Source organism: Galeopterus variegatus, unplaced genomic scaffold, assembly GCF_000696425.1.
Source record: "Galeopterus variegatus unplaced genomic scaffold, G_variegatus-3.0.2 Scaffold1312, whole genome shotgun sequence".
Taxonomy (NCBI): domain Eukaryota; kingdom Metazoa; phylum Chordata; class Mammalia; order Dermoptera; family Cynocephalidae; genus Galeopterus; species Galeopterus variegatus.
In genome coordinates, this window is record NW_007727423.1 from 22342 (window position 1) to 46142 (window position 23801).

Consider the following 23801-nt stretch of genomic DNA (forward strand, 5'->3'; position numbering starts at 1 on the left):
GCGGTGCGGGCGCAACACCGAGGGTTGCGATCCCGTTACAGGTCAGTAAAAAAGACAAAAAAAGGGAAAAAACAAAACAAAACAAAACAAAAACAAGTCATTTTCTAAGGTCATTGAGGAAATTAAGGTGTCTGTGGTCTTTATTCCTGCTGCAGTAGTAAATTGGTTCTGATTTCTAATGGTACTAAAGATACTAGGGGTGCAGGGAGACAGGAAGAAAAGGAATTAGAAACATGGATTGGGTTTTGTAAGAAACGGACAGCTATATGTAGGGACAGAGGCTGTGTATATTCTACATCAACATGGTAGATACTTGCTTTGCATGAGACCATGGCTTGCAGCAGCATCTTCAGGTACTAGAAATACCATCATTAGGCAGATGTTTCTTACCCTTAAGGCCACTGCTAGTTCTCTGTACAGTCACTGACACAACTACTCAGCTGTTGATATATGTACTGACATTTTCAGACAGAATATAACTTCCCAGGTTCATCTAAAACTCTTTACACTCCTCATAGGATGGGTATGTGCTTATATATCTCCCAGCAAATGTCCTCAGCAATGACCCATTTAGAAGGACCGACTTCTGCCTCCCTTCTCTGCCTGTCATCCTCAGGTATCCTCTGAGAGCTTGGCTTAATGACTAAGTTTCACCATGTGGGTCACAGATAGTTGGCTTAATCTTGTGATGTGAAGATGGAAAGAAAGATGTGAGGCTGATGTATTTGTTTATTATGTTAAATGTGAAATTAAGGTGGAAGATCTGAGGGGAAGGTATACAGTATTCCACTGGAGCTTGGGTTTAAGATTTAGGTCTTCAGGTTGTTAGTACACCTCACTTTTGTTTTTATGTTTTAGAAGGTGAATATTTATTTAGGAGAATGGGATGTGTGTTAGGGGTGGGGTGAGGTAGAGAAGATTGGATCAAGATGGCAGATTAAGCAGACATTATGAAATGACAATGAAGATGGTAATGGTTGGGGGTATGGAGGTACATTTAGAGACTGATGGAAAACTATGACACAATTACCGTAATTTTTCATTCTTTAAATAGAGTTATGAATGATATGTTAATGTTTTGGGAACAGTAAAACTAAGAGGTTTGCAGGATCCCTTGGAGTGCTTTATTTCTTGCAAAAGTACTTACTGACAAAGTTAAGTAGTTGGCTTTTCTCTGGTGGATTTCCTTTTTGTCTTTTTTACTGACTGGTAACGGAATCCCAACCCTCGGTGTTGTGCCCGTACCGGGGACTGGCAATGGGATCGCAACCCTCGGTGTTGCGCCCGCACCGCGCTCAGCCAGTGAGCGGCAACCGGTCTCCACATGGGATCCGAACCCTCGGCGGGAGCGCCGCCGCGCTCCCAAGCGGCGCACTCTCCAGTGCGCCACCGGGCCGGCCCTGGAGAGTCCTTTTAATGAGGGCAAATGAAACCAACAAAATATCAAGATGGACTTTTAAAAAACAGAACTGTGCTCAGTAGCAAAGAAAATAAATAAAATATATCTAAAAACTTCTTTGACTTACCATTTTTAGTCATCTTCACTAGATGTATAATTGTATAATTTATGTACAATAAAGCTCACCAGTTTTGTTTTCTAAAGTATCTAGACCATTTTGTCTTCTCACCAGCAATATTATTGAGTCCCAAATACTCACCACCCTTGGTATTATCAGTCTATTTAGGTCTAGCCATTTTTATGGGCATATATTGGTATCTCAGTGTGATTTTTAATTTGCATTTCCCTAATGACTTACAGCATTGAGCATCATTTTGTGTGTTTGTCATTTGTGTATCTTCTCTGTTGAAGGACCTATTGTGTTTAAATCTTTTTCCTATTTAAAAAAATCAGGTTGTTTTATTGAGCTATAGAAGTTTTAAAAACCGTATTATGGATACAAGTCATTATCACATATATTTTGAAAATATTTTCTCTTAGTTTTTGACTTGCCTTTTCATATTTGTAACAGTATCTTTTCAAGGACAAAAGTTTTTCTGAACTTTATCTTTTTTTTTTTTTTAAGTGGTTCATGCATTTGTGCCCTATCTGAGAAATTTTTGTCAAACCGCAGGTCATAGAGATCATCTCTCATGTTTTCTACTAGAGATTTTATAGTTTTGGTTCTTATGTTTTAGTCTGTTATCCACTTTGAGTTAATTTGGGTACACAGGATAAGGCAAGGGTGGAGAATCACTTTTCTCCTACATATGAATGTTCAGCTGTTTCAGCACCATTTTTTACATCGGCTGTTCTTTTTTCATGAACTACTTTGGCATCTTTGAAAACCAATTGGCCATATATGTGTGGGCCTGTGTTGACACTCTCTATCTGTTCTACTGATCTATATTTTTATCCTTAAGCACCATTTTTTACATCGGCTGTTCTTTTTTCATGAACTACTTTGGCATCTTTGAAAACCAGTTGGCCATATATGTGTGGGCCTGTGTTGACACTCTCTATCTGTTCTACTGATCTATATTTTTATCCTTATGCCAATATGTCACTGGTTTGATTATTGTCTTGATATTAGGTAGTGTGAATTCTCCAACTTAGTTCTTTTGTAAAATTATTTTGGCTATTTTAGTTCCTTTGTATTTTTGTATACATTTTAGAATCAGCCTGTCAATTTCTAAGAAAAATCCTCCAGGATTTTGACAGGAATTTCATTAACTCTGTAGATCAATTTCAGGAGAAACAACATCTAACAATATTAACTCTTCTGATCTATGAATATGGTATCTCTAGGTCTTCTTTAATATCTTGCAGGAATGTTTTGAAGTTTTAAGTGTACAGGTCTTGCACATATTTTGCTAAATTTATCTCTAAGTATTTCATGATTTTTGCTGCTATTTTAAGTGATGTATTTTAAAATATGTCTCCAATTGTTTGTTCCCAAAGAAATATTGCCTTTGAGCAACTGCCTACCACTTCATTTATCCCTTTATGTAGAGAGGTGGTTTATGTTATATCATTGCATTTATCAAAACTCAGTTCTACTTTTGAGCATTATTTTATGGCTTCTGTACTGTAAGCAACAGCCATAGATAAATGTTGAAGTTTAATATTCTGAGCTTGGTTCTTATGTTCACATCTATGCCTAAATTAAATGAAAGCTAGTGGTAAGGGCATGATTAAGATCTGATAACTTCCTCCTATCCTCAGTTCTGTTTACAAGGATGCTTTCTTTGCGTGTCTCAGGCACATTGATTTTAGAGGAAGACAGCTTCCTTCTCCACTATGCTGTCTCCTTTAAAATTTCACTGACATAACTAATAGTCCTCATAAATTTTCCAGTTTAGTTCAATTCAGCAAGTACCTATTGAAATTCTGAGTTATTCCCACAATTTGCAGATTTTTTGAATTGGGCCAAATGAAGTTTCAGGGAAGCCAGTTAGTATATAACTGTAGACAGGAAAGCAGTTCTTTGGGTGGGGGTGGGGGGGGGCTGGCTGGTATGAGGATCCAAACTCTTGACCTTGGTAGGAAAGCAATTCTTAACATAGGAGCTTGCCATTCTTTCAATTTCTTGAGTAATTGAAAAATATTAGTGTTCTTGTCTAAGTCTTGGGTTGCCTAATAGTTTCTATAAGAAATCTAAGGCTTATTCTGTCTTTTTTTTTTTTTCCTGATCAGGTTCAGAACTCTGTTATCCCCCTGCTTTTCCCCCCACCCCCCATGTTTTATTTGTATGATACACAATTATCTCTGGAGACTCTTATAGATCTTCAGTACTTTTTTCCTGTTTGGAAGGCATCCCTAAGTAAGGGTCCTGGAATATGTAGTAAATGGAGGAAAGAGAGTTTCATATTCCCACTTTTTAGATGAAGAAACAAGAAGGTATGTTTATACTCCTTGTATTTTAATAGGAGTACTCCTCTCTAGGGATTTTGCAAAATTTTCATGAAAGCATGGACTGTAGCTATAGCTTTATAATGTAAGTCTATATCTTTAAACATAACTGGAGATATTACTAAGTGCTTGCTTACTAATGATATACACATTTTCTTTGTAGATTGAATAAAGAGAGGCTTTCAGGTATCCAAAGTAGGAAGTACAGTCTAAAGCCACGGTTGATATGCTTTAGTGTACTGAAGACCTACTTGGGGAATTTAAGAAAATACAGATTCCTGGGTAATTGATACATTGGCTCAAGAAAATATGCAATTTAACAGTGTCCTCAATTGCTTTAGATGCAAGTCTTTGGTAGTCTGTATTTTAAGAAATGCCAATCTAAAAGTAAAGGAAATCTTTGGCAATGAGGTGGGAGAGCATAGGATTTGAAGATTATTTTAAAAGTTTTATAGTATAAATCCAACCTTACATCACTCTATCTGGTTCTTAGATCCTCAATAATAGCAACTGTTGTTGAACACTATGTGCCAAGCACTGTGGTGGTTGAATCTTTGCTTAGGACAACATGAGGTAGATAAACACATTTTATTAGTATGACCTTGTCTATCATAAATTCAACAAATTCAATTAAAACACTCTTTAAATTGGGAAAAATGATGAGCTATGAAATTAATATCACGTATTAGAAAATGAATTATAGGATGTTTTGATCAGGAAAGACCTCCCCCCACCCCCACCCCAACTCGGAGAAATTCCTGCTAGTCTAAATAAAGGAAAACATTTGGAAAAGTTTCATCCAAAGTTATTTTCAGCCTGAGAGATGTAATGGAACACTTGGAAAATTATCCTGTCTTCTCTGACTAGGAAAATGATTTTATATTCAGAACAGAAGAATGTTTCAAGGCTCTCCAAGAAACTATGGCTGTGGAATAAATCTGATGTGCTGATTTTTCAAGTCTAGTGTAGTATAGGAATGGCCAACTTTTAAAGTGAGAATGGAGAAAGGAGTATGCAGCATTATCCATATGTTTTCCCACTATTTGAAACTTCTGATTGACTCCCTGTTGTCTATACTATGCTCATAACCTAGTATTTAACATCTGCCATTGTTCATTCCAACTTACCATTTAGATCCTTTGTGCTATTACTTTTCATAAACTGGATTACTGGAACCAGCTAACGCCCTTGAAGTTACTAGCACGTGCCCCATGCTTCTCTGCCTTTGTTCCCATGTTCCCCCATCTGGAAAACTCCTCTGTCTCCTGCCTTGTGCACCATCCCAGCATGTCTATACTCTGCCTATCCTTCAAAATTCAATTCAAAAGCCACTTACTCCAGGGAGATTCCTTTGATCATCTCAGTTGGGAAGAGCTTCACCTTTCTTTGAACTTCAGGAGGATCACATATGGCTCTTATCATATTCTACTTTGTATCACAGCTATGTCTGTTGTATCTCAGAGAGGAGATTTAATGCTTTGGAATTGAATTTATTTCTTTTTGTACTTTTTACACAGTGTCTCATATAATGTGTTTTGGATGAGTGAAAGAATAAAAGGACTCCCCCCAATTTTTTTAAAATTTGGTATTTTTCATGTTAGTACTTGGAAACTGTGTATCTAAATGTGATAGCAAAAATTAAAATGTTCAGAAGCAGGAATATGTTTAGCAAAATGTTTTCATCCAGTGATAACCACAGGGATCATTGTAAATAGTAGCACAGCTGGTACCGGCTTCCTCTGGTTGTAGTTATACAAATTAGAATACCATCAGAACTTGCCTTCTTGGCCATCTATTATAGTAAATAGAGTCTTAATACTTTTTCCTTTTCTCTAAATTGTCCTTTCCTTTCTTACCATTACCCACACACTCATATACATACTCTCTGTAGATGGGACAGTCTGGCACCCTGTCTGAAATTTCAGAGTTTCTTTATCTTTTAGTAACAAGAAATTTGTGTTCTTTTGGGGACTTTGGTACTCTCAATTCCTTGGGGGAATCTAGGACTATTTGTGTAAACTGTTGTCTGTATAAATTGTTAGCCCTGTGAGGGCCGAGCTGTCAAAGGCTTACCTCAGTCCTTCCTGCTTAAGAACTCTAATTGGTCTTGGCAACCCCCGCCCCCTCAACCCATGCAGGTGCACTATTCTTGGCCTGTTCTATCTATACTGTGTAAATCATTTCAGTCTGTGTACAATATTAAAGCAATATTTTATTCTCATTTTTTTCTTCTCCCCATCTATTTGTGTCAGTGTTTTCCATTTTAGAGAGTAAACCCCTTGAGGACATGGATTATTCCTGTCAATGTGACTCTAAAGAGCACTGAGCACCAAATTAAACCTTGCAAATTAGTATTCACTAGTAGCAGTGGTGCTGGTTCTAATTATGGCTTAGAGACTACAGTTTGCTTACTCAGTGTTTGGAAAGGATGCCCAACTACTTCCAGCTTCTAGGAAGAAAAACATTCAAGTGTAGTGAGCTTATGTGCACAAAAGCAAGGCCCTTTGAATTTTGAGTATCTAAAGTGAATTAGTATAGGATCAGAATAATAAAATAATAATGGCATAATGATGGTGACATTAATTCATCCCTAAGGATGTTTAAGCAGTTTATGTAGCTCTGCTGATACACTACTGAAATAGAGCCACTGACTGTGTGGCCATCCAAACAGGGAGAGAAACTCAACAGTAAGCGTGTGACCTGAGAGCTACTCATTTCCTAGAGACTTCCTCTATTTTCAGATGTTTTACTATAATTTCTTTCCTTAACACTTTGAATATTAAGGTATATGATAAACTTGAATGGAATTTTAGAGCTGCTTATCCAAATATGATTTATGGAGTGGAAATGCTTATAACATGCCTGTCATAAGTCCAGCTCACACCAAATTAACCTCAATTAATTTCTCATTTAATTACATACATGGATGGAGAGGATGTAAAAGATCAGAAAAGCTTTGCTTGATGGGCATAATGTCCAATTCCAAGCTTTTAGCTGAAAAACTTTCTATGACAATCCCTATTAGATTTACAGTAGAGAAAAGGGAGGGGGACATGCAGCGAGAGGAGATCCCAAAGAAACAGTTCAGCTAGTTAGACAGAATCTAAGGCTGCCTGCTGTGTCTAACAGAAGAGGCCATGTTGTAGCATGGTTGATGAGTTCTGTTTACTGTGACTTAACTAATTAACTTAGTACCCCCCCGTCACAGCCCCTTCATTTAGTTCTTTTAAGAATGGTCTGGTTTTTCAATTTGGGTTGCAGGAAACTTGAGCCTTAGTTGTTAAGTGGAGTCCAACAAATGCTTTGTCTTTTCCTTCTCTGCCAGGCAGGCCTGTGTGTAGGCAGCCTAACCTTCCTGGTGATCAGTAGGGGAAGGGGAGGCTAGCACCAAACCTTAGTGAAACTTGAGCCTTAGTTGTTAAGTGGAGTCCAACAAATGCTTTGTCTTTTCCTTCTCTGCCGGGCAGGCCTGTGTGTAGGCAGCCTAACCTTCCTGGTGATCAGTAGGGGAAGGGGAGGCTAGCACCAAACCTTAGTGGATTGGGTTAATGAGAAATGTGTAATTATGAAAGGCATTAGTTTCAGAACCATTAAAGACACAGCAAAGGCCCATCAACACATGTCCTTTAGCTCTGATGATGTGTTTGGCTGACTTGTGTCCGTCACTGCATCTGCTTGGTGTATGCCCTGTGTGCGTTTACAGTCTCTCTGTGTGTATATGTGTATTTTTAAATGTTAAATGCTTACTTGTAGTTTATGAGAGAAGTGACTTGTATATGACATTTACAAGAAGTTTAATTCTTTGAACATTATTGAGGACCAGCTGTGTGTCAAGTATTCTACTACATACTGGGACTTAATGAAGAAAGGTGTTTCTACCTTTTAAAAAACTTTTCTACTATTAAATTCAAGATGAACATGCTTATTACAGTGTAGTGAGAAGAAAAAGGATCAGAGAGTCGGAAAATCTGAGTATGAACCTTTGATCTGACATATATGTATATTATTTCATGCAAGTCATTTAATCTCTGAGCCTGTTTCTTTATCTATAAGGTGGAGTTACTGTCTACTTGCCACATATCAGGTATGTAGGCTTGAGTGAGCTAAGAGGCCTAAAGAATATGATAAACTACGAAGTGTCATTGAAAGATAAGTTAATAATCTTTGAGAAGTAAAAAGTGCTGCCCCACACAAGAAGGTAATCATATTCCTGAGCTTGCATAAATGATGTCACTTTTAGCAGTGAGAAGAAATTGTCTGATCATTACCAGAGAGAGGTACTGAATAGAAACTGAATTCCTAACACTAATTTATTAAAGTAAAATATTTGCAAATGACATGGAAACTTAATGAAGATTCTGTAATTCTAAGGCCCATTCTCACCCTCTTCCTTCCAAACCCCTGACAATGCAGTTTGTCAGTGTAGTGTACCTGAATGTTAATAAATGACTCCAAGTTCCTTTCTTTGACTGCTTGTTGGGAATGATTAAGAACCTGGAGCAATTGATATTTCCCATCCTGAAACATTTCATAAAGAAAGTTTGATCACACAAAGAGATAAATGGCAGGAGGTCAGGGTAGTGGTGATACTGTGTGCTTAGACATTTGGAAGGACATTTATATTTTAAAAGCTCTTTCACTTATCAATTCATACTGATAAATTGCCATGATTAAAGAATATTTTTGTCCCTAAGAATAACATTTCTATACGGTGTAACTCAAGTTGAGTACTTAATTAAGGTACCCATATCAATGACTTTGAGCAAGCAGGTAATAGCTATTATCCCATATGCTATTTATTGAAAATAGTGGGATAGGAAGTATTTCTAGAAGTGAAGGTGATGGAAAACTGCCAACCATGGCAGTTTTGGGTTTTAATGCAGAATCTAAAATTCTGATATTTAGAGAAAAAAAGTCTTAATTTAAATAATTATGATGCCTGTAATGCATCCAAAGTCCTTCAAAATAAATGTTTTAGCAAGGTGCTGAAATTTTCCATTGTATTCCCCCAAATGTTTCTACTGTCCGTATTGAAAATGGAAAGGTTTGGTGAATCAGGCGCTGAATTTATAACTCAGACAGTAGCTCCTTCAGATAGATATTAGACAAACAACTCCAAGTTTTAGTGAAACAAGTGGGGCTTTGTATTCTTCCTCCCTAACAGTTATATTTGAATCACTGTAAGTAGGCTGAGTTTTCTTATAAGTAAATATAATGTGACCAACTGTGTTTTAAAGCATCAGGTTTCTTTATTTTCTCTTTCTTGGAAATACATCAGTAAGTTACTCAAACAAGAGAAAAATGTGCCTAAAAACACAAGAGCAAATGTTAAGCACATTTGAAAAAGTTACAGTTTATTAAGTTTAGACGTTGTCCATAATTTCAGGTCTTAAGGGAATATAATCAAGTCAATGGGACCAGTAAATGTGTATACTTGGGAAAGCCCCTTTGAGTCACCACAGTCTCAAGTAGGAAGTGGAAAAGCTGCATTTACTGACCGTTGAAAATGGGATTCACTAATTGAGTGGATGCCAATGTGTTACATGTGCCACTCAACCAAATTTTGTTATTTTAAAGGAATAAATGTGGCTCTTCTATTGTGAAGACATAGCTTATGAGAACCAAAAATTAGAAGTCTCTCAACAGCTGTCAGCAAGTTCACATTTTAGGTCCTGAAGCAAATACTGTATTGGCCAGAGTTACAATTTGTTGTTTCATACATTAGGGACCTTATATTTAGGGATAGAGGTATTTGCTATAGCAGAAGAGAGTGGACTTTGAGTTGTCATTGGTCATAGGTTTTTTAAAAAAAATTTCAATTATTGGCATTGTATTATTAAAAAGTATAATTTTTATTTCTATCCCAGTATCTCTCTGGCATCAGCTGTTGTCATACACAAGGTTGGAAATAATGACTCGTTTCTAGATAGCTCATCAGTTCATTTTTCAGAGCTTCTTGTGATTATTTTAGCCCTCAGCTGGGCTATTGTGAAATCCCCATGGCAGAACAATCCCTTAGTGAAATGATAATGATTAAAAAAAAAAAGACTTTATACACTGGCACAGTGATGACACTAAAGATGTTGAATACTTATGAATCATTATTTAGAAGTTGCTCTCAGGATGGAAAATTTGAGAGAATAATTTAGAAACACTATGCTGATCTTTTTTTAATAACAGCTTTGAGATATAGTTTATGTACTATAAAATTCACCATGATCATTTTTAAATAAAGGGGAAATATTAATAGCTGTCTTACTACAACCTACTTCACCCTATTTTATTTTTTTATTTCCTCCTATTTTAAAGTATTAAACAATAATAAAAGATAAATTTTCAATAATAAGATGATCTTTTCAAGTTTAGTAAGATCTTTAGCGTTTCTAAATCTGTGATCAAGCAAGGCTTGAGAGGGCCAGGAAGAATGTTGTGGTTCCCTGTGTTGGAGAAATATAAGCTTATATAGGATAAACAAATGCTTAAACATGCTGGATGATTGTCAGTATTGTGAAATACCGAAGCAGTTTATTGTGGAGTAAGCAATAATCAGGTTAAAGAGAGTTACTTGGAAAACATCTTTTGGGTAGGTTAAAACACACACACACACACACACACACACACACACACACACACACACACACACACGCACACACAAGAATTGTCCCATTTCATGACAAATATTTTTCAAAACATCTTTTGGGTAGGTTAAAACACACACACACACACACACACACACACACACACACACGCACACAAGAATTGTCCCATTTCATGACAAATATTTTTCTTTTTTTTTGTCTTTTTGTCTTTTTTCGTGACCGGCAACTGATCGCAACCCTCAGTGTCGCGCCCGCACTGGACCGGGACTGGCAACGGGATCGCAACCCTCGGTGTTGCCCCCGCTCCTCGCTCAGCCAGTGAGCGGCCGGTCTGTATGTGGGATCCGAACCCTCTGCAGGAGCGCCGCCGCACTTCCCAAGCGGCGCACTGTAGCAGTGCGCCACCGGGCCGGCCCCAAATATTTTTCTTTTAGAGCTGATTAAACTTTTTTTTGTGTGAGAAACACAGCATACATATGGGAAAAGTTGTGAAACCTAAGAACCAGCATAAGTAGTGTAAAGCTGCACCTGTGTAACTACTGGTCAGGTCAAGAAATAGAATGTTTTGGCCTCTTGGGAGCGCTCTGTGTTTCCCCTCCTGATCACAACCCTTGCCCCCACTGCAGTCCTCCAACCATGACTTTTAGGCTGACCATCTCCAAATATACCCCCCCAACCCCCCAATATAAAACTATACATATATATGTATAGTGTTACCACCTGAGTATGTATGTATCCCTAACCACTAAAGTGTAATTTTGCCTATTATGTTTTTTTTGGCTCAACATCAGGATTGTAAAGTCCATCTGTAGGAACATGCAGTACGTTGTTCATTTTCATTATAATATGCTATACCATTGTAAGAATGTAATACAAGTACTTATTCATTTTATGGTTTGTGGATATTTGGTTTTCACCCAGGTTTTTACTGTTGCCTATTCTGCTTTGGATATTATGGTCTATAAAACCTGATAAACATGTTCATGAGTTTCTCAAAGTGTGGTCCCTTTGTGGGCAGCATCAGCTTAAAACTTGTTAGAAATGCAGATTTTCAGGCCCTGTCCCAGACCTACATTCAAATATCACCTTGGTATATAATATATATTTGTGCTTGTTCCAATGGCTGTGCCTTTGCTCAGAATATTTTTGGATCTTCTAATTTGGAAATGCCTTAGGAACCATTACCATTAATGGTACCACACGTGCATGCATGTGCACATAAATCCACACATGCTCCCACATTCCAGTCTCCTAGCAATGAACTCATTACTCATTTTAAAAACACATTAGTTTTATCCAGTTTGAGTGACGGCTTTGCTCATTTTCAAAGATAAAATAAATATTCCAAAAGACAAAGACTTGCCAACATTGAAAATATTTAAAAGAATATGTGATAGATTGAAAACTTGCTAAAAGAGGACCTGAAACAGGATGGGCAAAGCATCATTCCTAAAACTAGAGCTGCACGGCCCTACAGAGGGAGCAGTATAGACTCTGGGGTTGGACATACATGGGTTGGAACCCACTTGTACCCGTAACTAGCTGTGTCACCAGAAGGAAGTACTGCATTCCTCTGAGCATTCATTTTCCTCCTATGCAAAGAGAGGATCACATCATCTCCTACAAAGATTCAAAACAATTAGTATGTAATGATTATTTGCAGGGCCACATTCATGTTGTGAATGCATTTTGGTCATGGGTCAGTAACATTTATCTGTTTGTTGTATCTCTGTCATGCCTCCATACCTTTCATGCTTTTTATTTTTGTTCCTGCAGGAACGATTCCAGGTGAAGAATCCTCCCCATACTTACATTCAAAAGCTCAAAGGCTATCTGGATCCAGCTGTAACCAGGAAGGTAAGATGGATTTATTTCCACTTTGTCATTGCTTCCTCATTAGTGGGCAAAACCCTCCTGCATTGGAAGAGACCTTCCTTCCTCTGCATTACAGCCTCTGCCAGAGCCTCCAGGAAAATAATTTTTGAAGGCCAGCAACAAGAGGAGACAAAGAAACAAACCATACTTCTCACTTGGGCATGTGTTTAAAAGTACTTTCCTGAGATGGGAGTCACATACCTCTGATGGTTATTGAGCCACTGCTATTTTCAATTACACAGGGCAGTGAGTCCAGCCCAGAGGTGTTTAGGCTTCTAGAAAAGCAGGCCTTGCAAAGGGAATGCTTGTCTTTCATGCCTTGGTGCATTTCCAGAGACCTTGAGAAATCACTGGGGCTTTGTCATCCCAGCTGTGCATTCGCATCCTGTGTTGATGCTTTTAGCAGCTCCTCCTGCCCCAGCCCCTGCCTCTGGCCCCAAGGAGGTAAGGAAAGAATAGCTGATTCCATTCTCAGTGGACTCTCTCCTTTTACAAACAAGCCCTGCTTTGTGCAGCCACACAATTGGTTTAAACTGATGCCTTGTGGTAAAGCATGTAGCCTGGCACAGCCCCGCGGGCCTGGATTGGTCCTGCAGTGTCTCAGGGCAGAGCTGTCCTTGGTCAAGAGGGGTGAAGGGGCTCTTCACCAGATAACACTTGTTTTTCCATTGACCTTCTACAACTGCTTTCAAGGCTCCAGCAAAAACATCTCAAGCTGAATTCCCTCTGTTGTTTCAGTATGTGACTCATGAGAAAAGAAAGGCACACTTTTCCTGGTTACCTACTATTTCCAGGCTCTTGGCTCTTGTATTTTAAAAAAACTTTCTCTTTTTTCTTCATCTTCTTCTACTCTAATCCTTTCTCCCCCTCCCTCCTACAGTCCCCCCAAAAGTCAAGCAATGGAGAACTGCTATTATTTATTTTTGGAAGTTTCCTAGGCCTTTGTCCTGTGGTTAACATACAGACAAGGAAGAACAAGATCTAGAGTGATGATGAAAGTGGGGTACAGACTTTCACTGTCGGCTGTATGCCATATGTGACTTGAATGTGACACAGCCCTGCCTTCTGAGAATGTACCTGTCAAGGTATCATAATACTTCTCCCCTCAAATATGGCACGTGCACTTTTTTTCAAAGACCTGTTGTCAGGCCCTCCAAATGAGACAGCTGCTTAATTCTTGTCAGTTTCCCTCTTGTCTCCTTCTTTATGGATGTAGCGGCCTTAATTTCATCAGGTTAGAGAGGACTATACAAGAAGACACACCCATACACACAAAATACAACCACACGACCCACCCCCCAAAACCAAAACCCCCCAAAACCCAGGTGTTTTTGTGTACTATTTATTTGCATAGTGGCAGCAAGATTCTATTTTAGAATAGATTCCTAAAGGTTTTCAGAAATCCCCCAACTTGTAAGCTCCAGGCTGCATGGCTCAGACCCCAGCATTAGGCATGTTCACCTGAGCTGAGTGAGGCAGAAATGCCAATGTTTGTACACAAGACCAAGATCTCCCTTCATGCAGAGTATGCTCCATCCCAAAGCGGTAATCTTGACGTTCTCCAAATTCTGAAAAGAAAGGAGAAAATATGTATACTCCTAGAGAGTGCTTGTTAGACTCCCAGTCCCAAATTCCCTAAGAAGGAAGGTGCTTACAGGGAAGGTGGGCTTTCTCCTGGCACAGTCCCAATTCTCCTTAGATCAGTTATTTCTGGATTAAGGCAAAGAGAAAAAACCAAAAATAACAAATGTACTTCTCAGAAAGTGTTTGCTTTCACACAAATAACTTAATAAAATAACTTAATAAACTCAAAAGCTCTCTATTTGGGCCTGACTTCTCTGCCCTGGACTGTGTGTTCACCTGAATGGCCTTGCTGGGTCTGTGCCACATCTCTCCATATCAGTCATTCAGCTCAGAAAAGTAAAATGGGTGTTGGATTAACCACCTCTGCTTTAGTAAGATTTCTGTCAGGAGCTGGCACTAGGAAATGACCTGTTCCACACAACATGATTGTAATGCTTAAAGCCTGGAAAAGGGAGTCTTGTTTGGAATAAGGCATGGCTTACAGTTAAAATGAGCTTAAAAATTCTCAGCTGTATTATGATGGGGGTGGGGGGATTACAAATCAAGGCTTTAATTTTTAGCCAGACGGCTTAGGCTGAGCAGTCTTCCTGTAACTGTGTCTGGAGTCCTCGAATATTTCGTTCATTAATCTTTTGTTCAAATTGAATAGAAGATACTTAATTTGCTCTTTAAAAAAATTTCTCAAGCATATTCTATTTAGATTTTCTTCTCAATAGTTTTCAACGAAATCCTCTGGGGCAGGGAAGGAAGAGCCTAAATTAGATATCTCTGGCCAGAACCCTCCAAACCAGCCTCCTCATTTAATACCAGGCGGTTATTAGTCAGTGCTTTGGGATGTTGTGTTCATGTCTGGCATGGGGAAGGGCTACAGACCATGAAGAAAGGAGTCTGGGCCTTTGCTGCTCTGCAGTTGTGAAATGAGACTAATTGTGTGGCTCCTCCAGGGCTCAGCTGCCTCCGCGGGCTCATCCCTGGGCCCTCATATGTGAGGAGGGGAGAGAGGATAGTACAGGCTGCTAGTGGATCCTGGCTGGCTCCTTTTGCTGGTCCCTACAGACACATGATTTCTCTTTGAAGTGTTTTAAAGCATTCGGGATACATTTTAGAAATGCAGTGTTAGCACTCATTGTGTATGTGTTAGAGAAGTGAATGCCAAGGCTTCTCTGTAGTCCAGAGTCCAGATGAAAATTGAGCCGATTGTTCCCAAGATAATATGATGCAGGACGGAAGTCACTTGAGTCCCACCGAGTCATTAGGCAGTTGCAGAAGTGTAGCACCCCGGGGGAGTCCTGAAAGGATAGGTGGGGTTTTGATAGGCAAGGGAATGAGGAAGGGCATTCTTTGTAGGGACAGGAGTGAGGAAGGATCTTCCAAGTGAGGAATAAGGGGCAGGGGTCACTCTGAATGTTTATTTTTGGAACATGTTATGTCATGCAGGGAAGAATTAACATAGCAGGCCTGAGACTGCTATCCTTAGAAAGGCCTGCTTGCAAGGTTGGGCCCTTGGCTGGAATTTGGGAACTTGTAATTTGGGAGGGTTCCCAACATTCCTTGATAAGACTGGCTTACTGTGCCTAAATTGCTTATGAAAACAGCATACTTAATGTTGAATACCTGTTTTTCTTTTGGGAGTCTGGAAGTTTGGTTATATGTTAAGCAGAGAGTGCTTAGCAGAGCAGCCCCCAATAAAAACCCTGGACAGTGAGTCTCTAAAGAGTTACGTACATGTTGCCATTTGTGACTCCTCATGGAGAGGACTCCTGGAAGCCTACGCTGGTTTCCTCCATACTTTACCAAGTACACCTTTTTTCTGCTGATGTTTGCTTTGTATTCTTTTGCCGTAATACGTTATAGCCACGAGTGTAACTATATGCCAAGTCCTGTGAGTCCTCTTAGTGAATCATTGGAACTGGGGGTGGTCTTGGGGTCTCCAACTCATAGATATATTGGTGAATACTGTTGTATTTGTGGGGTGGGAAAAAAATGATCTACTTACTCAAAGCACTTATTTCATGTAGTAGTTTTTCTAGTCCTTTTTCCATAAGCTAATTTTCATGATGAGAAAAATTTGTGTACTTTGCAAAGAAAAAAAGAAATGTGAGAATGTGAGAGAAGCCTACTTTAAAAGTGAAGATATTTTTCATATTGAGTTAAACTTATTATAGGTAATCTGCAGTTATAGTGTTGCTAAAATATGTTTTGCAAGAATATGTGTTCTTGAATTATAGAAATTCAGACGGCGTGTTCAAGAATCTACACAAGTGCTGAGAGAACTGGAAATCTCTTTAAGAACCAACCACATTGGGTAAGTATGCCCCTTTCACATGTTAGCTCTACAGCTTTTGGACACTTTACAGTGACTGAATCATATCCAAAGAATTGGTTTCGTTATTGTTCATTTTAAGTTAAAAGACACAGGTTGAGATGGGTGGAATCTTTGTTGGTACTTGCTCACTGTACAAGAATCAGTAAGAGCAGGACAGATAATCCCTGATTTGGGGTATTTATAATAATTCTCTATTTCTTTGGATGCAGTAAATATGGGCAATTTGTGATAAGTGCTTGGTTTTGTCTGTGTATAACAATTCTCTGGCAATCAGGGACCCTCAAGAGTAGATGTAGACTGAGAAACTGGAAAATCTTGAAGCCTTCACTGTAGCTCTCCAAGCTGGTTAGTTGAAGCTGCTTTCTTCCGCTTTCCCCAATTCCCTGGAGTTTCTAGAAGGAGATGGAAGCTGGAGGGATGTCACATGATCCACCTCATTGCACTCAGACATGTTGTTCTGAGTCTCTTTTTCATACATCTCAAGATCTCAGGACCATGACGTCTAAATCTACTCTGGGAAAATAAAGTTCAGGGAATCTTTGCACTAAGCACTTCTGAGAGTTTCTTTGACACAGCAGCATGGTTGATTTGCCTCAGGCAAGTACAACTCTATTTTATTCTCCCTTACTCCTGGGATGGCATAATTGTACAGAACCTTAAAATAAGATGGTTTATCTCCAAGGCAGAATATCGGGTATTGGATTTTGCAGCCTTAGTTCTGCCCAAAGTATCTGTTTAACATTGAGCAAGTTATTTTACCCCACTGTGTTTTGATTCTTTCAGCTTTATGATGAGAGGATTATAGATTTTTAGAATTTTCCGCTGTGACCTTCTTTGCAGGTCTATTGTAAATGAAATTTTATATGTATATTATATTATACTTTTACAGAATATCCGGTAAAATAGATGTATTATATAAATATCAGTTTACTTCTACTTCAGCCTGTTCTGGGCATGAGCCATTCAAATGGTTAATTAGTACAGTTATTTCAGGATAAGCTCTTCTAAATTGTAGAAATGCTAGTGTGATTTATAGTGTGATGGACTTTGGGTGAGAATGTTCATTTCCCAAATGATAGTTATTTCAGGATAAGCTCTTCTAAATTGTAGAAATGCTAGTGTGATTTATAGTGTGATGGGTGAGAATGTTCATTTCCCAAATGATAACCTGACAGGTTTGTTGCCTTGAGAATGAAGTGTTGAAAAAAATGAGATGCTTCTATCCTTTGTCTCAGAAAATGGACTTTAGAACAATGAAGCATAGAATCATAATTTTAGACCTAGGAGAGGAAGTAAGGATTGCCTAATTCCTCATTTTACAGATTAAAAGAATTAAGGACTAGAGAAGGTAAGTGAATTGCACAAAGTCTACAGCTGTCGTGGAGCTAGGTGTTTTGGCACAAAATGCTCTGTTCTTTTCCCTATATAGCTTACCCTGGCAACTCTTTCTTTGAAAATAAACACGATAATCAGTGCTCTGGGATCAAAGCAATGAAGCTTGTCTTTTGGGGGTGAAGATGGTGGTAGTTTAATATAGTTGGGCATCCAAACCTAGAAAATTCAAATTCTTTCCAATATTTATGGATCAGGAACTAGATTCCATTTGGTATGGTCCAACCCCATGCCTTTGGCACTCCTTGACTGAAAATGGTGAAATGGGCTGCAGCCAGGATTTCTACATATTGTCAAAAGGCTTTTCTTCAAGCATTGCTGAAATAATGTGAAATTGACCATCAAATACCAAAGCAAGATGATCATTTCTAATACAAGTCGGCTAAATAGAAAAGCCCTGGTTGGGTTGAAGCCAGTACAATCTGCAAGCAATTGGAGTAGTTTGTTGTTTAGGATACTATAGGCATGTTGAAAGATTCTTCTGTTTCTTTCATCTTCACCAGCTGCAGTTTTCCCTTGTCTACAACCTATGTGAGACACTCTGAAAGCTTTGGCTTTAGCCACAGAAAAATTCATGGAGATGCATTATCTGGTTGTGTGCAACCAATTCCTGGCAAAAATTTACATGGATTGAAATCACGCACTGAAATTTTGACCTATTTTGCCTGTCCTGAAAACCCAAACCTGAACTGGACTCTTTATTATGTAAACTGACTGACTTGGTTGACCTCATTTGATTGGGAAATCTTCTGAAGAATTACTCAGTGATGATGAAAATAATCAATTACTACAATGGGGGAATTCTTGGAATGCAGGGTGCTATGTAAGGGATCCATAGATTTTATTGCACTCTTTAAGGTACCATAATAGAAAGATAATTGGGTGCCCATTTGCCTTATGGAAAGAGAGATATTTTAAGATTTTTTAAAGTTCTTTTTTAAATAAGATTTTTGCCATGCCGCTTTTTTAGTTATTTGACTTAAGATAGGTTACATAAGCTCTCTGTACTTACTTACCATGTGACCTAAGTTAAGTTTTTATCTATAAAATTAGGATAATAGTACTTACCTAATAGGAATATTGTAAAGATTAGGTGAGATAACTTATAAAAAACCTAATATAGGATCTGATACATAGTAGTTACTCAGTATATGATAGTTATTGTTTGTTGTTATACTTGTTGGAAATAGTATCTACTAATAATTAAACGATATTATATAATATGTCCTAAGGAATTCCATGCAGAAAGTGTTATTTTCTCTATCTTAAATGACCCTGACGCCTAACAGATTGTGATTCTCAGAAATTAAAAGGAGGTATTAAGTTTAAAGTCTACTTGCCCTTAAAAAATTATTCTTGGCACATGCTTGCATTTCAAGGTTAAAGTCTTGGGCTTTTCTGAGATAACATTCTAAGCCGCAACTTTGTCAAGCCAAGGGATTGTTCTGAGTTTTGATACAAACCTATAATACAAACCTATAACTCTGTAAATGAAGCAGTCTTCTGAGAAAGAAAATTAATTTTCTTTTAGCCAAATTGTATTAAGAATTGAGCTAGAAATAATCCCATTCTCTTACTCTTAAGAACTATAATAATAAAGAATTGTATTATGACTTATCCAAGCTTTTGATATTACTTGAAATACCCTTGAAATGAACCAAGGACTGTTAGAGCACACTGGCCATGGAGTCTAAGTAGGCAGATGTCTGGATGCTTTGGCTGTCAGGATGATAGGATTCAAATGGTCGTGAGGATAAGCTGGATAGATTTGCTGGCTTTATTCTGTAGAACTGAGGCTCTCTCTCCTTGCAGGTAATTTATTTTTGTAAAGCTGCCTGTAATGATGGAAAATTGCCTTTCATCCTGAGTGCGAGATTACAGAAGTTCTGAAAGATGCTTATTTCACTTTATCTCATTGGGGAGTTGAGAGAACGGGCATGGGATTGCAGGAGGAATGTGGCAAGTTGGCAAGGAGGGGAGGAGGTTTGTAGAAAAGGGAAGGAGCTGAGACACTGCTTGGTGAATGCCTTCCCAACTGGACTTCCAGGCATCTTTGTGAATCAGTGCTGGCTGGGTCAGGCCAGAAGAGGAAAGATAGGAGAGTGACTGAGGCTGCTTTTAAGATGAATACAACATGTATGGGTGTGTGTGTGGGGGGGTATGTTTGTGTATAATAGCTATCCTATGATTAATTCATTCCTAGATGGTGCTTTTTTGGAAATCAAGATCATAATCATTTTGTCATTTATTAAGCACAGTGTAGGCACTTTAAATGATATTTCATTTATTTCTTAAAGAAATCTTTTTATTATTGCTCTTTGCCCCTGAACCTCCATTTTACAGATGAGAATACTGAGGAACAGCTATTAAGTATCTTGTTCAAGTCCATACAACTTAGAAGCATTGAAATTTGAACCTAGATATGCCCAAATCTAAAGCCTATTATCTAAACCAGCAGCTCTCAAATTTTTTGGTGTCAGGACCCCTTTATATTCTTACATTATTTTGAACCCTAATAAGCTTTTGCTTATGTGGGTTGAATCTATTGATGTTTATTATATTAGAAATTAAAGATGATAAATTTGAAATGTATGTATTTAATATAATGTATTATTTAATAAACATTTAATTTAACTATAAAATATATTTGCATAAATAATAAATTAGAAATTAACATAAATATTTCATGAAAAATAACCATATTCCAAAGCAAAATAAATTTTAATGACACTGTTTTATATTTTTGCACAACTCTTTAGTGTATGGTTTAATAGAACGCAGCTGGATTCTCTTATCTGAGTCTATGTTCAAATTGTTGTGATATGTTGTTTTGGTTGATGTATGTGAAAATATGACCTTACACATATACACACTTGGAAAAAGGAGTTTTTACAATTTTCTTTTCAGATAATTGTGAATATTCTCTTTTTGGTAGTGCAACAAAATTCATCTTGGTAATTAATTTTTAAAGGTAAATGTAATGTAGAGTTTGAAACAGTATCAATGAACTTTTTGTGCTCTGTTATGTTGAAATCCATTGTGCTGTCTTGTACTTTGAATGAGTCTTTTTACCCATACATGATATATACACACGATTTCTTAACATTGTGCATCGGTCATTTGGAAAACATTGTTTCACTGAGTTGTTCTGATCTTTCAAATGTTGGAACATGTTATTCCACATTATTAAAAGCATTCACACTTGACAATAATCAGTAGACTCATCAGAATATACTTTTAAGTATTGGGAGGCTGTCAAACTGATGGTGGTGAATACAGGTTTTCCAAAATTCTAGTTTTTGCTTGACCAGCTCAGATTTTGTCATTGACAACAAATGCTTTCAGTTGTAGGCTCACTTCATTCACTTTTTTGCAAATGTCTGCCACATACTGAAAACTGAATCACCTTAGCTTGTCAGTCATTTTTTACAAGTAAATTTGCATTCCTCGAAAGAAAGGCCTGCTTAGTTTACAGCTCAAACAATCGCACAAGTGCTGCTTTTCCTCAAGACAGCTGTGGGACTTGGGTGGGCAACAGAAGTGTTCTATGTGAGCTTCATTTTGTCACACAGAAAATTAAAAAGATGTATACTCAAGGAGCAAGCTCTAATAAAATCAGTAATTTGTATTGCTTTACTAAGAGCATTCTTAAATGAAGCTGACTCTCCGCCCACCCCCACTGGGAGTACTTGGGCTGAAGTATACAGTAGTTATTTTCTTTGGTGGCAGAAGTTTTACCCACAACTTCTTTTGCACTGTGAGTGTCAGTGTCAACAGAGAAAACAACTAACATGTTAATATTTTTATGAAAATATTTTTACCCCTAGTGGCATGCAGGCTACACTTCGAGAACCTACTTGTAACAGTGCCTAATAGAGTAGATTTGGTGACCAGTCGAATCTGGGTGATGCTTACTTTTCTGTTGCTTTTCATGATTTTTCAGCAACTTCAGTTCCTATCCTGTATCTATAGGACCTCTCTCTAGAAGAGACTGGCAAAGGGAATTCCCTATATATACTTTTCCCTTGTACATCTTTGGGCCACTTTGCTTGATCTTAGAAATTGAAAGCTAGGAGGGTCCTTTAAGGTTTTTTTTTTTAATGAGGACAATGAGGTGCTAAGATTTGGGGAGGCAGAGAGATCAAAGCTTTCACCAGTCTACAGGTAAACAATGGCTATTGGCATTCACACTTACATCCCTCTCTTGCATCCAGTTTTTTCCAGAGCTACTTGTCGTTATTCCTGTCTCTTCTGGCTCCTAAGCATCTGATTTGGAATTTGCCTAAATTCAAATTTACAACATATGGTAATTACATTGAATTTGTGAGGCACTCAGGAAGTATTGCATCCTGTTAGAGTCAGAAGTAATTCCATTTTCGAAAACCTATAATCACCTAATTTGAAATTGTTTGCCTATTGGCAGCATATAAAAAAATGTGTAGCATGCACTGAGGTGAAAATAGAAATAATTTACTATGGGAACCCTAAATATATAATACAGTCATTGCATATTCTTATACACAAATCTGCAAAATGAGGCATCCATATTCTTTTAATGCCTTTAGATTCAAGATATTGCTTTGAAAGTTGCCCTTTTTTTATCTTCACGTGTTTTCATTTCCACAGAAATTCGATCTCAATTCTGTTCTCTCCTATACAGGAATATCCCAAGTGGGGAAGAGGTAGGGACCAAGAGAACAGGGGATAGAGTGAGGGCTGTTTTTTTGTTCTTATAACTTGTACCCTTATTGCTGAAATGACATTGCTAACCTGATAGCAATTGATAAAGGGGGTAAGGGAGTCAACCCTGAAGGATTTACATCTCATTCTTTCCTAAATCACGTAGGGTTGTCAGGGCCAGATCAAAAACCCAGGGAGGATCTTATAGCTTGGAAAAAGACGTTAACTGCATGAAATTCAACCAGAGGGCAGGACATGTTACACTCTAGCCAGCTTTTTAGGAAGTATGCAGCAGGCTCCTGTCTTTCACTTAAAAAATTGTCTTTAAGGCTCTTTCACTCAAAGTCAGCAAGTGAAGGGGCATTGATCAGGACATTGAAGTGAAATAAGAGAAAACGATTAATATTTTTTATCCCTGCATCAAAATGTATACATAGTTGCATGTTGAGTCAGGAGAATTGTGGCTCTGGTCGTATTTGGCTATTTCCTACTTTTTTTGTTGTTAATTTTTTCAACTGTTGGTTACATTCTTCCTGTCCAATTTGTGGCTGAATTAAGTGAGTTGGAGGTGCCAGTGGTTGAGACAGTGCTGGGCATCCTGGATGATTGGTCCTCTTTAGAGGCAGTATCTGGAAAATGAACCATAAGGAACTATAATGGCTATTTTTCTCAGCTCCTAAACTAGTCATGCTTGTGTTCTTATGGGTCACTGAGACGGACTGTGTGAAATAGAGGCTGCTCTGAAAAATCTGGATCCCTTGTGGTTATTTTTCATATTAAAAATACACTCCCCAACAAGAGCCAGTTAAATCACACCACCAAAGCCCATAGGTCAGACCAATGGAAAGGCCTAAGAGAAGCTGAAGGGCTTGAATTTAAAGAACAACTAGTCATCCGATTGTGATAGTGAGTCCAGCCTTTCTTAAGTCTCTTGCCAGATATAAAAAAGAAAAAAAGTTCTTTTCACTATTTCCAAGCTTCTAATTATGAGCATTTGAAAATATTCAATGTCTCCTGAGACCTAGCAGCATAGGGACTAATTAAATCAAATAAAAATAAGTCCCTAGAGGTGGATGCCACGAGATTGTCATGTACATGGCTGTTTTAAAGTGAAACTTCTGCTTGGACCCATAGCCAACTCTGTTAGTTTTCTTTAGATCTCAGTAAGGAAGCAGCTCTGTGAGACCTAACAGGTGGTGTTTTCTTTGCCAGTATGGCCACTCTAGGTCTCTTCTCATTTAAATATTACATGCTTACATGCTGCTATGTTAAGTGCGTATATTTTATGGGAGCCTGCCTGAGGTTTTGGGGGAAGATACAAGGCAAGCTGTCCAGTTTTCACACCTTGCTACCTCCTGGAACTACCTGTAGACCTGAGTATACATCATGGAGATGGCAGGAGTAGATGAAAGAATGAGTTTGAAGATAAAACAACAAACAAACCCCAAAAATGAAGTATAAAATATAGGCATCCTGAGTCCACTGGATTGTTTCT

The 23801-nt window shown here is 38.1% G+C and overlaps 1 protein-coding gene across 2 annotated transcripts in view; it reads left to right on the top strand.

The window, feature by feature from the left end:
• The window catches only part of FMNL2 (formin-like 2), a 134785-nt gene that overhangs the window by 14436 nt on the left and 96548 nt on the right, over nucleotides 1-23801 (top strand). For both annotated transcript variants that reach the window (XM_008576210.1, XM_008576211.1), the window contains exons 2-3: nucleotides 12226-12306; nucleotides 16137-16213. In XM_008576210.1, coding sequence (XP_008574432.1) covers nucleotides 12226-12306; nucleotides 16137-16213 — 158 coding nt within the window. The remainder of the gene's footprint in view (nucleotides 1-12225; nucleotides 12307-16136; nucleotides 16214-23801) is intronic.